The 17,798-nt window shown below is 36.0% G+C and overlaps 1 protein-coding gene across 1 annotated transcript in view; it reads left to right on the top strand.

Annotated features, from left to right (window-relative positions):
• ATRX (ATRX chromatin remodeler) overlaps nucleotides 1–17,798 on the top strand; it is a 112,126-nt gene that overhangs the window by 50,752 nt on the left and 43,576 nt on the right. The window contains exons 10-16 of the mRNA XM_015812713.1: nucleotides 950–1,025; nucleotides 7,215–7,345; nucleotides 8,061–8,240; nucleotides 11,101–11,194; nucleotides 12,345–12,450; nucleotides 14,322–14,501; nucleotides 17,149–17,287. Coding sequence (XP_015668199.1) covers nucleotides 950–1,025; nucleotides 7,215–7,345; nucleotides 8,061–8,240; nucleotides 11,101–11,194; nucleotides 12,345–12,450; nucleotides 14,322–14,501; nucleotides 17,149–17,287 — 906 coding nt within the window. The remainder of the gene's footprint in view (nucleotides 1–949; nucleotides 1,026–7,214; nucleotides 7,346–8,060; nucleotides 8,241–11,100; nucleotides 11,195–12,344; nucleotides 12,451–14,321; nucleotides 14,502–17,148; nucleotides 17,288–17,798) is intronic.

The raw sequence follows: 17,798 nt of genomic DNA, 5'->3' as shown, positions 1-17,798 counted from the left end.
CCTAGCACAGACGAACCTGGCTTTCTACAATGCCTTTGAGTTCGTAAGCAAATCATATAAAGATGAGGAATGGCCTAAACTAGGTTTAGAAATCATGATCATTCATGATATTGATATATTGTTTAAATGAAGTTGATGGAGAGGAATTCATCCTAGAGAAAAGTGATTTAACATTTGCAAATGAGAAACCTTTGTAATGTAGTATCTGTTTATTGATGTTGTTGGAATAAGTGCAGTATTATGCCCATAATAAATTGCACTCCCAATTTTATGGAGGTCTATTTTTTTTTAGAATTTGTTAGGAATTCTTTGTCAAATTGTACCAGGAACAGTTATTGGATGACTGTCATTTGAGTTCTGTGCATTGTCTTGAGTAGATATGTAGCTTTAGCCAGATAGTTCATTATATTTGTAGTGTGCTCTTTTTGAAAAGTGGTATACATGGTGTTAATTCCATTTATATTTGCTTTAATATATAGAATAGACTGAAATTGACCTTGGGCCAGTCAGTTTCTCTCAGCCCAGCCCACTTCACAGGGTTGTTGTGAGGAAAATAGGAAGAAAGTATGTTGGATACTTGAATAATTTTGAAAATAATGAAGGCGGGATATAAATAAATGAATAAAGTAAATAAATTGAATAAGTAAATAAATCTAGTACAGGATGACAGTCCTCTGCCATATGTTTGAATGGACTAAGTATATAGAATGACCAGTGCCAAAATGTAAGATCTAATCCCCTATTGTCTTTCTGATTTTAGAAAAATAGTTGTAGGTCGGTATAATCCTTCCTTTTCACGAGATTGAAATGCAGAAACTCTTCTATAGCGCATGGGATTTGGGTGGCTGTACACATCTATTCCCCAAATAGTGGAGATGGTATCTCATAGCAGTGATAGCAGACGTTTTTCTCTTTGTGCCAAATACGTCTCCCCTTTTTTCTTCTAAAGGAGATGAAGGAGAGCATAAATCTGCAGCTGTGCCAATGGAAGAAGAGGAAGATGACGATGATGATCCCGAGAATAGGTATGATTCCATCCGTAAGGACTTTAAAAAGATTATAACACACCCTAGGCGTGGGCGCAAGCCAGAGCAACGGAACAGCAAGCAGGTTGTAAAAACCAGAAGTGCCTGCCTTGTACAGACTCGCTCACAGGCTTCCCGCCAGCTTGAACGAGAGGCCAGAAAACAAACCCCCCAATCCAGAAATGAAAAGAAAATACGATTTAAGTGTTAAGTCACACACCTTGCATAGGGTGTGTTATAAATGCAGCACTGTCCATTTTAAGTTTCCATGTATAATGTGAATTTTGTGTAAATTGTACAACTCACTCTTTTAAAAAAAATGATAATTACAGCTCTCCACAGGAATGGGAGATGAGCAGTTATTCAATACTGATAGCATTTTGATGGCACTTGAATGCCTTTTCAACCAGAGTATAAATTAGCTCTTACAAAAACTTGATCAAAACTAGCCAGAAGTAGAATATGCTTTTGGAGAAATTCATTTCCCAGTATCCTGAATTACAAATTCCTATAATTTCAAAATTGAATATTTGGTAGTAGTAATATGATGACTTGAATTGCTTTAATCATTTGAAATTTTATTGGCTTTGTTTAGACGACAGTCGCATGTTAAATTGAACATGTGCATACATGTTTATTTGTTAACATGTAATGTTAAAATATCACTGTAGTTAAGGATTTAGCTTTGTAGGCCTTATAAAGTTCATAGTACATGAATTCTGTAACTGATGTAAACCAGGAAAGAATAGAATAGAAGGAATTTTTTAAATTAATAGAACAGGTTGCAATCTTAAGTAACTTAACAGGGCACGAAGCCTCAGTGAACACAAACTTAAACTAAGAAAATATGCAGAGGATTGCACTGTTACAGAATTGACAACATGTTTTTGTGAAGGCATCTATGCCTAATGTTGGTTATCAAGCAGTTTCTTTGTGGGAGCTGTTTCAGCAAACTGAATAGAATATTTTGGGAGTGATAGATATGCATCTGGCTTTGTGGGGCTTAGAATTGTTTGTTACTAAGTAAACTGGTTTTTACCTAGGGAAAACAAAACCTATTTTTTTGTACCTGAAATGGGTTTTAACACTTGTTCTCCAATGTGGACCTGGGTACAGATAAAATGCTGCTATTCTAGGTTATTACTTGCTTTTCATATACAATGTTTAAAAATGTTTGAAAATGAACTTTAATATTTGTTTAGGGATTACTGTAAGAAACAGTGGTGAAGAAATTGTTCAAACATTCTGTTAAGACTTTCAAAGAGTCAAAATAGAGTTCCTTATTTCATTGTTAAGTTTAAAAAACTAATTTCTAGTAGAAAAAAAAGTATATAGAAAATCAAAAGCTGGATTTTTCAAAAAATCCGCAGTGTTTAGTAGATATATCTTAAATCATATTTTTAATCATCAAATATAATTTTACTCATAAAATTTCTGGAATTGCTTTAATGTGGGGAAATCCCAGAATACTGTATTATCCAGGAATAAAATTGATCTACCTCTCTTACATGGAGTTGGTGTTCATAGACAAGTAATCTTAACCAAGATGTATGTTGGTTAACATGTATTGAAATACATCATTTTGCTTCAGAATCAGGAAGCTGCAATTAAGTAGTTGGTTCAATATTAGAAGTGTCCCAAGAGTTGTATGCAGAAAGACCCCCGGGCATGGGGACTCTTCTGCTTCTCCTCCTTGTTGTGGTATCTCAATCCCACACTCTGAAGAGCAGCTCTTGCAGCACAAAAATGCAGTTGTGGTTATCATCCCTGCTCCCATTTGCAGGCTGAACTGATTTTGCCTGCACGTGGGATCTGCCATTGGGAGTTGCACTGTGATCTATCAATCCAAACTTTCAAGTCAATGTGCTTAGGCTTGCAATTTGACTGTTGCTTGCTTTTGCTTAATGGATGAAACAGTTCTGCCAGGCCAAAGAAAGATGTTAGAGATCTGTAGTATTGTTACAATTTAGACAGTTGTATTTACAACTTTCTTTTTCTGAAGAAACTATTTTAACATGCCTCTTGTTAAAAATGTTAAAATCAACTTTGCCAATTTGCAATATTTTAGTGAGTCTTAATATAACAGACAGTGCTGTATTTTCATTGTGGCGTGTATTTGTTTATTATTGGTTTGTCTGAATTTTTAAATAGTGCTGTTTTAATATGTTTGGAGTTATTTTGTTCATTAAGAGATAGTGTATTCATGCACAATGCCTTTGAAGTATTTGATGGATGCAATAAATTTTTGTAAAACATGTTTCTCGTCCAAGCATTTAATTTAAGAAACACATTTTTTCTGCTAAGATATAATAGGAAACAATTTATTTAGCTATTGTCATTTATATTGTCCTCATAATATGCAGCTTACCATTCTTTGAAGTTTCAAATTTTAACACTATTTAGTCATGTTATACCAACTAAACTGAATTAAAAGTATGTAATATTTTTAATTTACTCTCATACTCAGAATATGTCAAATATGTAATTGTAAACATACTTGGTATGGTACTTGGTAAGACATCTCAGAAAACATGTACATGAATTTGGGACTCTTACCTCTGACCATCTGCATGATGCCCTTCCAAATTGCTTAACACTCACCTCTCATGCAGTTGTGGGTACAGTAGACCATGTCCAGAGCTGATATCAAAAATTGCCTGGGGGGGGGAATAGAACATACATATGTGGCTGTGCAAATATATGCATTTAGTCTTGCAGTTGAAACTGTGATAGATCAGGATACAGTAGAATTGAAAAGGAGTAAAAACTATCCTCAGTACTATAAATTGAATAAACATTTGACGATGTCACCAACAATCTTGTTGAAGAAAAATAAGGCAGTATTAGCTTCTGGTAATGGGGTCTGCAGATAATTACCATCTTGGCTATTAGAACAGTCATTTTAAGATGGTCGAATCCAGAAAACGTCAGCAAAGATTTAGCTTCATTGACAATCAATCAAATGTATTAGTTGTGACTAATGTACTTTGGATCTAATTCATAATGTTGCTTTTTAAAGGCATTTTAAAATAGTTTATATTGTGATGAGCATATGCTTCACATTCTTTATATCACAGTATGGGAAGGCTGGATGATAAACGCGAGTAATACACTAGTATTTGTCAATAGTATTTGTGTTTACTAAATAAAGATTTAATGAACAGAGAGTTCAGCTTCTCTGAAGTTCATTCCCATGTCTGCATCTCCTTTCCTAGTTAATTAGCATTTTCTGAATGTCATTATGTCTTTACAGCAGTTAAAATGGACTTTATTTGAAACACCAAAACATTTTACTATCAGTATGACTTAGAATATGTGTCTCCTTTTGGAAGTCCCAACTATCTGATATTACATGTTTTGAAACCTAAGCATAATTTGAGATGGTTTGCTTCTTTGTTCCACTTGATAAAAGCTAGGTATGGAAAATGTATGTTAACACTAAATACAATAATTTAATCAGAAATTGAAACTATCACATTTAGTTAAAATGTTACAGCAAAAAACCTCAGCTTTTGTCAACACTTCTGTTTTTCTTTGGCTTTGCTTTCCATAGAAACCAAGGTCAAAATATGTTGTAAGATTCCAGAAACATGGAATCAGGTCTACCAAAAAATAAATAAATCTATAAATGAATGTTTATGGACAGATCTAAATTTGGTGGGGGATGATATTCGGGGTAACCTACTTAATATCAGGTAATCATTTCTAACCATTATTGTGTTGGTCATCATAAAATTTAACATGCTGATTAATATACCTGCACATCTTGTGATCTGACTGAGGAAAATTTATAAGTTATTCATGGTAGACTGGCAGGCTCAAACCTGTTAATTTGGACAGCAAAAATATGCAATGAGAAAAAGCATACGAAGGGCCCTTGGTGCTCTCTGAACTTGGTTGTTTTCTTGCAGATGTTTCATTACCCTAACTAGGTAACTTCAACAGTACTGATGATGTTGCCTAGTTTGGGTAATGAAATGTTTGCAAGAAAACAACCAAGCTCAGAGAACACAACCCTGAGCTACAAATATTATCCTTTATCAGAAAAAGCATATTTTTATAGGGTTTGGTGAACTTTGAATCACAACCTATGTCAAAGTTGGAGTAAGTAAGCCTTCCGCTTGAAGCTCTCCTTGTTTCAACCCCTTTGGTTTCTTGCTAGCAGAGTTTCTTCAGATTTACCTTGCTGCTGTTCTAGTTTGCTTATAAGTTTAATTCATTGATTTGGAAAAATCCAAATATTGTTGATACAGCACTGGAGAAAAGGATGGCTATGATTAAATAGTTGTTTTCTTTTGTGTTAAATTTCTCCTTACCATTCAATTTCATTGCAGAAAAAAAGTGCTCCCTGAAGATTTATATTAGATTGGCATTTTCTTTGTTTTTGGTTTTATTAAGGGAAACCAATACAATGGTAGATACCAATCTTGCTCTTTGGATCTGTTTTAGTCCAGAAATACGTTAGACTGAAAAAGACTGATGAAACTTGACGAAGGTCGAAGGGTATTTTTCAAACCAGTCTGTATGGTGAGGGCATTCTGTACTAAACCAATTCATAAACATCTGGATGCATATTTGAAACTGTGCACATAAACATTTCAGAGATTAGCGAATACTGCTTATAGTTTTATTCAATAGGCTTTTGAGAGACACCTGATTTTCTTACCTCTGGTTATTACTTACATATATCCAGGAAAACATTCAGCTGAGATTCTTTGAAAACTATGGACAAGCCCGCTCAGTTTGCTCTAATTTCTGTCACTGAAAATAGTTATTGTGTTGAATGTGGGCCAAGAATCTGGAAAACATTATTATTATTATTATTATTATTATTATTATTATTATTATTATTATTATTATTATTATTATTATTATTATTATTATTATTATTATTATTCCACCTCAGGATGAGATGGACTGCTTCTATTTTAAATTGTACCACTTGGACCCATCAGCACAGTCCTAGGTTCTAGTATGGTTGCCTTCAATTTAAGGCTTTTGCAGTTGGTCTTTTCTGTGTCTTCTGTATCTTCTGCCCACGAGAAGGAAAGGACCAAGATTGCCTTTATCATTATTGGGTTACTGCCGTCTGTTTTGAACTGCCTGGCTTGCCTTGGTATGAGGGGGAAGTGAGATTCCTTTGCAGAGGTCCCACTGGTATTTGTGCTTTTTGTACTATGATTAAAACAAAAGGAGTTGACAGTCTACAAGTACTCTTAAGCCAGGAAAGCCAGTCTAGTGCTTAGGATGAGTATATATATATGGGCTTCCTTTGGGCAGTGTTGATGGAGCACTGATTGTCTGTCCATTATAAGGTGTATCACAAGATATGACTAGGCATAATCTCCTTCAAGTTCCTAGCCAGGGCTTCAAGGTTTGTTATCTTGCACAATTCTAAAAATTAGCACTCAAGAACTGGCTTTTAAACTTTCTCTTTAAAATGATATTTCATATTGAAATATGCCTGATACAGAATCCTGATATTCAGCTAAAATTGCTGTAGTATAAAGATTGTTAGCACAATACTGAAGGGAGCAGAAAATGGAAGTTAGCACTGTGGTTATATTAACAACAGCCACAGAAATTATGGCTAGTCCTTGACTTATGATCACAATTGAGCCCAAAATTTCCATTGTAAAGCAAGACAGTTGTTAAGTGAATTTTGCCCCCTTTTATGATCTTCCTTGCTACAGTTGTTAAATGAATCACTGCATTTGTTAGGTTAGTAACGTGATTGTTAAGTGAATCTACCTTCCCCGTTCATTTTGTTTGTTAGAAGGTTGCAACACGTGATCCCATGACCCCGGGACACTGCAACTGTCATAATGAATACATGCTGATTGCCAAGCGTCTGAATATTGATAATGTGGCCATGGGGATGCTGCAGTGGTCAGAAGTGTGAAAAATGGTCATAAGTCACTTTTTTCAATGACTTACAACTTTGAACAGTCACTAAACAAATAGTTGTAAGTCAAGGACTACTTCTATAGCAAACTGATCAATTGATAGAATTTGAAAATGTTTAACAACTCATGCTTCCACAAATTCCATTGCTGATGGCCATCCATTAATCTTGCTCATTTTTTTAAATAATGCTTGATCTGCTTAATATAGTTGTATAATTACATTTATATTTATTGTTTGTTATTGGTGAACCAATGGAATACACCTTTTTGTTTTACTTCAAAGAATTGCCAAGAAAATGCTTTTAGAAGAAATCAAAGCCAATCTTTCCTCAGAGGAGGATGCTTCTTCTGATGAAGAATCCAACGATGGGAAGAAAAAGAAAGGAAAGCGAGCAAAAAACATAAATAACAGTGGTAAGCACTTGATAGAAAAACAAACGTATTTTCATATCAAAGTGCATTGTAACAGTTCCTCAATAACATACTATTTGCTACTAAATATAACCAGATAAACCTTAAATGGTAAATGATGGTGAATCCTTTAATTAGGTTAGTTCCAAGATGCGGGGGTGGTTACTAGCTTGGCTGGCTTCATAAAAGGCTTGGAGGAATTCATAAAAACCATGGGAGTCAGCGGGACGGCCTCTGAAGCCTCTCTGCCTGGAAATGAATGGGCTTCCTTGTGCCACTGGTTGGCCAGACTGCTGGACTAGATAGAGCAGCATTCTCACCCATGTGGCACTCCTCAGGTTCTGAGCAGGCCACTTAAACCTTTCCCTCAGGATTTTTATTTATCTGAAAATTAAATCTTTGGATTCAATGTTGCCTCCTCTCCTCAGCAGCATTTTTCTAGTTTTTAAGAGTATCCCTCCCCGAATGGATGGAGCCCAAATGTTCAGCTGGATTGAGAGGTGGTTGGAGAAGGGTAACTAAAAAGCTATTTTACCTCTTAAATGTAACTTGCTTATTTAATAACATTAGTAAAAATAATGATTTGTTCTGTGCTTGTTCCAGAGACTGCTATAATGCAGTTAATTCATTATTATATTGATATAAATCTGATATTGATATAAGCTTGAAAAGTTTGTGCATGTAAGTCTTTCTTATGTTTTTTGTTTTCCTGCAACAGGAGAGAATGAACAAGAAGATGACTTTGACTCGGATTCAGATGCTGAAGAGGCCAAGAAACCTAGATACAGGCACCGTTTGTTAAGACACAAATTAACAATGAGTGATGGAGAGTCCCAGGAAGAGAAAAAGGGAAAATCTAAAGAGGCAAAAGAAGTTAAACGCAGAAATAGGAGGAAGGGTATTAAGTCTGTTTATATTGATGTGTGTGCAGACTAACAAGAACTCTGTTGGCTTAATTATTTTATTACACATTTACTGTTAATGATGCATAATGAAATCCCCCTCACTTTTTCACAGCTGCTTTAAATGTGGCCCAAGGCATTGGATATGTCTACAACAATTTCTTTAATCGCTGAATCTTATCCTTGTTTTCCTATTTCATAAAAAAAAACCACTCTTATGTGAAGTGGATAGTTTACATGTGGTCCTCACTTCGTGACTATTCATTTAGTGACCATTTGAAGATACAATCGCACTGATCAAATGGTAGTTACGATAGATAGTCCTCAAAGTTATGGCCATTGCAGCGCCCCTATAGTCATGTGCCAACATTTGGGTTTTGGGCAGCCTGCCCAGATTTACAACTGCAGCCCCCTCTCCCCACCTCTCTTCCCTTATGGCTTCCCTGCCTCCTCCAGCTGATCTTCCTCCCCCGGCTGATGAGAGGCTTGGGGAATTCTGATGAGCAAGATTGCAACAGACAGATCTTGTGACACCAATTCCATTTTGGCTGCTCCAACTTGCACACTTAATAGTTTAGACAGAATAGTTATATTTATATATAGACTCAGGGAGGCTTTTTTTCTCAAGTAAATCTGATCAAAGCCAGCATGAAGCATAGGTAGGCATCATCCTGAGTCAAAGATTCTGTCTAAGATATATTTTGTCCTCTTCTCAGTCTTCTAATAATACATAACATCCTCATTTGGAATCTATGCTGTTTTCAAGACCTTGCCTTCCTCTTTCTGTATCACTAAGAAATAAACCATAATGACTTGCCGAAGGGGTTATTAATGTCAATCAACTCTGTAAGAAGGGTATCAAAAGTATCAGTCCTTTCAGTCAGTGATTCTCTCTTTTATCAACCTGTGAGCAAAAAATATTCCAGGAACAAAATATTCTGAAGAAATCCAGAATGTTCAGTTTCTCCTAAGGACTACACCAATTTGGCTATTCTGGAGGTGGGCTAATAGTTTTATAGAAATTCATCTTTTAAAGCAGGAGGAATCTTTCAAACTAGAGTCTAGAGTTTGAAAACTGCCAGAGTAATGGGGTTGGGTACAGAGATGGAATGTTGCAGAATCTGAAGTTTTCTCCATACCTGACCAAATATACCATCACCTTTTCCCTTTTATCTATAAAGTTAGTTAATTATTTTTTTCATTAGAATAAAAGGTTTATTCTTTTTTTTCTTCTTTAGCCCTTTTAATAAGCCAAGATAGTAGAGAGTACGTTATAAATTGTTTTTAAATGCGCCTGAGAAGGCATTTGGAAGAAATGTATTACTGCAGATTTTTCTTGCCACTTGGGAATCGGGCTAATTATTTCCAACCATTCAGCTTGATTACCTAACTTCATTGGGTGCCTCTCTACAATACCAAAAAGATTTGTTGTTCTTGTCCTTACAGATTAACAGACAAGCTTTCATGCACAACAGCTCACATCTGATGCAACTCACAAAAGCTCTAATGCTTTGTTGTAAGATTTGCCAGTCTGCAAAGATAGTATCAGACTCTCTCTGATTGTTGGCTCCCATGTCTCTCCACCTATATTGCTATCCTTGTGTGAATAAGCATCCAAGAACATGCCCAAAGGATGAGTTTCTTTTGTCTTAAGAAAGCAGATCTCTTTTACTCATGGTTAGATAGTCACTTTTCTCTCCTTCTGTTGGGATCCTCAGTTTCAGAATAGCCTTATCCTTAGCTCTTGGGACAGAATTGGAGAGAGGCGCTACTAGGACTTTAATATTGGAAAACAGATTTAAAATATTGGGACTTTTCATTTTGGAAGAGTTGGAAGATAGAATCCATTGTTGGATGGCTAAAATGGAAACAAACCTTCATAAAAATTACCAATCTTTCATTTTATCGGTATATTTTTAAAAAGTATTAATATTAGCACTCATTAATAATAGTTCTCAGACAACATTGTATATCAAAACTGCAAGACATTTCAGATGCAAACATTTCAGTTTCTGTGTCAAACTTGAAATGAGCTGTCCCACTTTACCAGAAGCATCACACTGCTCTTCTAAAAACTCTGGAAGTATTTAAATGAGAACTATTGGATTCAGAATGCTTCTGGGATTAATCAAACAGTTGCAACACTGAGCTTGATTGGAGTAGTTTTCAAACCTAGAAATTTTACATTCAAATCATCATGCAAATCACAATTGTATATCAATTTTTGCCTAGTTTTTCACTTATATTGTTTTACTACATGTTTATAATAATAATAATAATAATAATAATAATAATAATAATAATAATAATAATAATAATAAAGTTGGAAGGGACCTTGGAGGTCATCTAGTCCAACCCCCTGCTCAGGCAGGAAACCCTACACCATTTCGGACAAATGGCTGTCCAGTCTCTTCTTAAAAACTTCCAGTGTTGGAGCCTTCACCACTTCTGGAGGCAGGTTGTTCCATTGGTTAATTGTTCTAACTGTCAGGAAGTTTCTCCTTAGTTCTAGGTTGCTTCTCCCATTACTAATTACTGTTGGAAGACCTGAGAGACCAAGTTAGGGACAAATTATCATGAAGAAAATCTGTGTGGTTGGCTAAAAGTCAACAACAACTTGATGGCACATAATTATTGCAAATCAAATTTACAAATAATATAATTATTTAAATAATATTTGTTTTACTAGGCAGTTTTTTATGACAGGTTTGCATTTCTTACATGATAGGAGATAGTTTTCATTCATTTCATAGTTTCTTGCTATCTTGCTGTTATTTTGGGTTTCTATTTAACTAATTGTGCTAACTCTGAAAATGTACAATTTCTTGATACTTTTTTAATTATTTAATCTTAAAGTCAGCAGTGAGGATTCGGGTAATTCAGAAGCCAGTGAATCTGGAATTAGCGAAGAAGTGAGTGAATCTGAAGATGATCAACGTCCTAGAACGAGGTAGCATATATTTTTTTGATGGAAGATCAGTGATGGCGAACCTTTTAGAGACCGAGTGCTCAAAAACTGGCCCTACCCCCGCTCCACCCCCCTGCCCCACCCCGCCTGCCCACAGGACCGCTCATCGCTTCCAGGGCCCGCCGCAGATTGCCCAGGTAGCCCAGCAGCGCTATGGTGGCCACACCCTCTGCGCCCTGCAGCATCAACTGCATGATGGGGTGTGAGGGCAGAGTCTTGTCTACGCTGCCTGGCTGCCATGTCCTTGGCTGCGCTGCTCCGTGTGGGCCACGCTCGGGGGAGACTCTCCTTCAGGGGGGCTGCTGGAGAGGAGGGGGTCACGGGGGAGGCAAGGCTGGGGCAACGGTACGTGTGCCCACAGAGAGGGCTCCGAGTGCCGTCTCTGGCACCCATGCCATAGGTTTGCCACCACTGTCCTAGGTCATATTTTGTTAGTGTTAATAATTTTGCAGAAAGACCTCTGCAGAAATCAGTAGAGATAAAATTACAAAGCAATTCCCAACCCAGAAATTTCATTTCAAGTTTTTTTAAATTTTGCTCTAGCCATTAAAACCTGAACACCAAATTCAGATTTATAATACTGCTTTTTGAAGAGAAAGAAACAAAAAATCTGTTTACTATCTGGAATGCTTTGGAATTATCATGTTTTTTCTACAAATCCGGTTTCCTAAAATCCAGGCATTTTTGTTTTTTTTCTTTTATTAAAAAATATAAGCATCTGGGATACTTCTGTGGTTTTTCCTGGTTTCACATATTTCACAAAGCATGGAGCAGTGTGGTTTGTTTTGTTTTTGGCTTGGGGTGTTACAATATGGTTTGTAAATCATGCTTTATGCTAGTTATGCAGATCAGCCAATCAAGCAGTAAACCACCATTAAAGCATAACTCAACCCAATGTGAAATCCCCCAACTGCATTCCTTCATTCTAAAATGTCAACGCAGAAGAAACAAGAGTTAACTGGATCATAAATAAAGAGGGAAAAACTGCAGCCCCATTTTCTTAAATAGTTTAGATTGACTTGATTGGGAATAATGTATATATAATCTTGGAGGAAAATAAGAAAAAAAAACAATGGTCAGTACAGTTGGCCAAGAATAATCTTTTTTAGAACAGTACCCCTTCATTTTTTAGATCCGCCAAGAAAGCAGAATTAGAAGAAAATCAGAGGAGTTATAAACAGAAGAAGAAAAGGCGACGCATAAAGGTCCAAGAAGATTCATCTAGTGAAAACAGCAAGGTATTGCCTGGTTAGGCCAGCACTTTTTTGTTTTTGTTTTGTTTTTGTCTTCAAATTTCCATGATTTTAAAAATCTTTTACAAATACCTTCCCAACGACAATGAGATGTTTCTGAAACTAAAGAAACTTTCCAAACAACTTTGATATGGCAACTGTCAGCCTTGCATGCCCAGATGAACTAAATATACTTCATTGTAAGCTTATATTAATAGAACCTTGCAAATCTGAAAATACATTTCTCCCCCATCACATTTACTGCTCAGTAAATCTTTACTACATCACCTTTACTTACTGTCTGAGATGTTTCCCATACTCATATCCTTCTATGGGCTAGGCTGCCAGGGTGTTCCCCTAACTGTGGTACTATTTCCCAAGGTCATTCCCACATACCATTCCATCATAAGGATAGATGTTCTAGTTTAATTCCAACTCAAGTATTATGGCCAATTCTATTCACAAAACTGGAATAGATTTAGAGAAGAATAACAAGATTGATCAGGGAAGTATAAATTAAGACCCTGAGAAAGAGCAGCTAGGAGCTTAGTTTTGAGAAAAATGAGTGATAGGGAAACGATTGCATTCTTTAAAAGGAGACCAACGCCTCATCTTTGTCAGCCCAGAGTGCATGTGATAGGTAGGTAGGTAGGTAGGTAGGTAAGTAGATAGATAGATAGATAGATAGATAGATAGATAGATAGATAGATAGATAGATAGATAGATAGATAGATAGATAGATAGATAGATAGATAGATAGATAGATAGATAACTATTGTCATTTTTTACTGTGGGTACAATGGCACACATTAAAAATGAAATTTATTTGCTTGCTCTCAAAGTGTACACATACATAACACACATTTAAACATATAGACCTACACCCTTACATATAAACAACATATAAATATTAATCACTGTCCATCTTGAATACATAACGGAAGGCAGAAGCTTTAGAGTTCACAAGGTTAATACTGTATGGCACAAAACTATGACTGAATCTAGATGTTCTGCTTCGGATACCACAAAGCCCCCTCCTCCCAGAAAGTAACAAAGAAAACAGGTCATGAAGAGGATGTGTAGCATCCAGACAATCTTACGGACCCTGCTCAAGCAACGCTTATATACTATGTCCTGATAGAATAAAGGGACTTAGTTTTTAAGAAGGTTATCTAAGGGAAAAACTCCCTGATTGTGTTTTTTTTTTAAAGTGAAGATGGGCTTCCCTTCACTAGATACACTCAAGGGGCAACTGAATAATGTATCAGTCAGGAATGTTTAAATTTGGACACAATGGTTAAATGTTGAGGTTCTGTGTTTGCTGTTTAAATATGAAACAGTCCTAAATAGTACTAAACTCTGAGTAAGCTTTTATATCATAAAAAGCAACTGTTACATCCTATTCTCTGATGTTAGCATACTCATTCTCAATAGGTTTACTTTGGATTGGACAAATTATTCCAAAATCACACCAAATCTGATTGTGTGACAGTCATGGCATTTTTAAAATTAAATTTAAAAATTTGCACCTATTGTTCTTGTACTTTGCTCCTGTGTGATTTATAATACAGTAAGGGGCTTTGGAAATACAGGAAATCTCAAATCCAGTTGAGATATAATGGAAAGGAAATAGAAATTAGTCCTTGAGATCTTAATTTATACACATGGGAAATGCTTACTGTACTATCTCAGTGCAAGTGATAACCTATACGCCCCGCCTATAAAAGTTGCATTATGCAGTTTGGTTAGCCAGTATTAGTATTTGGAATTATTAAACAATAAAAGGCAATAACAATCAATTGTTAAGCTTGTTGAAAGAGTGTTTTGTGTTTTATTTGAAATCATGTTGAGAATATATCTTTTTTGAATTTTTACAGAGTAATACTGAAGATGATGATAATGATGATTCTAAATCTCCTGGAAAAGGCAGGAAAAAAATAAGGAAGATTATTAAAGATGATAAACTCAGAACAGAAACGCAAAATGCATTGAAAGAAGAAGAGGAGAGAAGAAAACGAATTGCAGAAAGGGAGCGTGAAAGAGAGAAGCTTAGAGAAGTATTTATATTTTTTTAATTGGGATATTACCAGGATTTTTAAACAAGCATTTTGAGGAAAGGCAAAACTCTAAAATTGCTAAAGAGAATTTTAATAGAAATATATCTGATAGTCAGTGCTTTGTTTATGTAATTTTACTTTTGAAAGCATTTTTCTTGAACATGATTCTTTTAAGTGTTTTCATTGCAAAAATACTTTCCAAGGTGTTTGAAAATAGAATTGCTTTTCTTAAATTGACATATAAGACATATATGCAGAACCCTGATTTTCTCTTACCAGATGTATTCATTTGGGACTCTTGCCCTGCTTTCATATTTTAATACTTATTTTTTTGCTTTTATTAGTGTAGTTTTAACAGCAGTAAATTGTCTTGACTATTGTGGTTGGAATGAAAGGCAAGGTCCACCCTTCGAAAAGCTGTGGCTGGATTTAGCTGAAAGCATGTGAATAATTACCCTGAGCTTAAAAGCTTTTTAAGCCTTTTTATACCATTTGGTTACATGAGGATTACATTATTATTCTTTTTTTTAATCTTTTATTTTGTCAAAGATAATTTTTAAAAGTCGTTTTTAAACGTTACATTACATCTCTGTTCTCAGAACTCCCCAGCCAGCACGGTTGACTGGAGAATTCTGGGAGTTGAAGTTCACATATCTTAAAGTTGTCACGTTTGAAAAAAGACTATATTAGATTGAAATAGGTATGCTCATATGCTGCTTTTAAGAACTAATCAGGTGACAGTGTAGCTTTTTAAGAACTGATATAAGAATCAGATAATGATAATAGTAGAGGTTGATAAAAATCACCAAACTAGCAAAAATTTCTAACTATAGGAAGTCCTCATTTAGGGATCTTTCACGGCTACAGCAGTGATGAAAAAGAAAGGAACTTTATGACCAGTCCTTGCATTTACGACTTTCATAGGTCTGTAATTCAAAGAAAGCTGAAATAAGATCATAAGCAAAGTCCTGGTTTCAGTTAACAACCACTTCACTTTATGACTGAGTTGCTGGTCCTAATTGTCATCATTAAATGAGGATTACCCATAATTTGAAGCATCCATTCTTCTAGTATGAGAAAAACTATAAAAGGTGGCAACGCACATTAGACTTCTTGGTTAGACTGATAACATGCTAGCGTATTTACTACAGGCAGCAACCTTAATTGGGACTGGCAACTTTCTTGCTAAGCATTGTATATATTAAGTGAAACATCAGACTTACAATGTTGGTTCTGCTGCAGTTGTTAAGTGAATCACCTGTGGTTGTTAAGTGAGATACCACATGACCATACTGCCAGCTTCTCCATTGACTTTGCTTATTGGAAGCCAGCTGTGAATTTCACAAATGTGCTATGTCATAAATATGTGCCAGTTGTGAATACTGAAGTTCACCAGTATTGGATAGCCGTAATTCTGTTGGAATTAAATCCCCTGCCCCCAAGCAGCCTTTATTTTTAAGATGAAAATGTTAAGAGATTCAGGAACAAATGTTTTTCAAAGCAAGTATCCTATGTAGACAGCATTACTTAATTTCGTTGTGAGTTACACAATGACAATAAAGATATTCTATTCTATTATCACTAAATAAAGCACCAAAATATTTAACCCATTGTTTGGGAGCAGCAGATCCACAGAGGAATCTTTATTGAAAGCAGGTAAAATAAAGTGCCAGAATACAAAGAATATGTTTTCTTCTTTTATCATTTGGACAGTTAATTCTTAATTTTCTTTCTGAGCTTTTGCCCTTTACTTAGAATTTCTAGAATTTTATAATTCCACACACCGCCTCCAGAACAGTCCCTTGAGAACTTCTGGAACATGAGGCTTTGTTTACCTCATGGCTTTGAATAAGTACCCCCTCCTTCCCCCCCCCCCCCCCCCCCCCCCCNACCCCCCCCCCCCCCCCCCCCCCCCCCCAGGCTATGGCACACCCTGTGTCAAACCAGGCTCTGTGCTATGCATTGGGCATGATGCTGTCTGCTATTTGGGTTCAGCAATATCCTTCTAAAGTTAATAATATTTCATATGTTCTCAGAATTGTATCTGCCACATTCTATAGCACTTCAGTTTGAAGCTAGTAAAAAGATAAGATAATCTTTATTGTCATTTTTTACTGTGGGCACACCGGCACACATTAAAATGAAATTCTCAAAAAAACCCAGAAATAATTGACAAATAGAAAATAGAAATAATTAACAAATAGATTTCTAAACGTCCAATAAGGACAGATAAATGCACATAAGATTTTGTCTGTGATTTGACCACTAATCAAGCATATTTTGTTACAGTTTTCTAAGGCATATACTTTATTCTGGCCTGTCAGATTTTTGGCAAATAAAGAAAAATGTTTTTTTTCTATCTTAAATCATCATATGTGCATGGACTTAAAAATATTTATTTGTTATAAATGTGTTTAGCACCTTGAAATATACAAAAAGTACAATGCAATCCCCACTGTTAATTTAAAAGGGAGAGCCATTGTCCGGTAGCACGTCCCATTGAATTGCTTCATAGTTCTTCTCCAACTTAAATGGGATCTGAAAAAAGACTCTTGTTTGGTTGTAGCACTCAATGTATACGTGCCTTGTGTAGCTTGAGTGTTAAGTATCTTGAATTAAATGCACACATCCCAAAAAATCTTTCCAGGTGATAGAACTAGAAGATACAACTTTGAAATGTCCAATTACAACTAAGCTGGTTTTAGATGAAGATGAAGAAACCAAAGAACCAATAGTGCAAGTTCATCAAAACATGGTGACAAAACTTAAACCTCATCAAGTAGATGGTAAGCTGACACAATAATTTTTGTATTTAAAAATGCTAGATTTAGGAGATTTATGTTTTGAATCAATTGGGTTAAAGCCACATTAGAGTGTTCTGTGGGGTCCTTGGTGCTCTCTGAGCTTGGTGGTTTTCTTGCAGACGTTTCATTACTAAACTAGGTAATACCATCAGAGATGGATTATGTTACCTCGTTTGGCAATGAAACGTCTGCAAGAAATCTGCAAGCATCCCTGAGCTACGAATATTGTCTGCAAGCATCCCTGAGCTACGAATATTGTCTTCTATCGGGTACGGAGTTCTGTAATATTGGAACAGGCATGTCTGCATGATGGTGGACGTTGTCCTTTAGCTCCGCACTAATGGAGCGGAAGAAGGGTAGAGGGGGGGCTTCGGAGACCCCCGAAGGAGCCAGAAGAGAGACCCCCGAGGAGCCAGAGGATCTGCCCCCTCCCTGGTGAGTTTTCCGGGAGGGGGAGAAGATAGCCGCGGGCCGCTCGCCGTTTTCTTTCTCG

The sequence above is a fragment of the Protobothrops mucrosquamatus genome, unplaced genomic scaffold (assembly GCF_001527695.2).
Source record: "Protobothrops mucrosquamatus isolate PMUCROS unplaced genomic scaffold, P.Mucros_1.0 scaffold108, whole genome shotgun sequence".
Taxonomy (NCBI): Eukaryota; Metazoa; Chordata; class Lepidosauria; order Squamata; family Viperidae; genus Protobothrops; species Protobothrops mucrosquamatus.
Note: the sequence above shows the minus strand (reverse complement) of the source record. Positions and strands in the feature narration are given on the sequence as shown.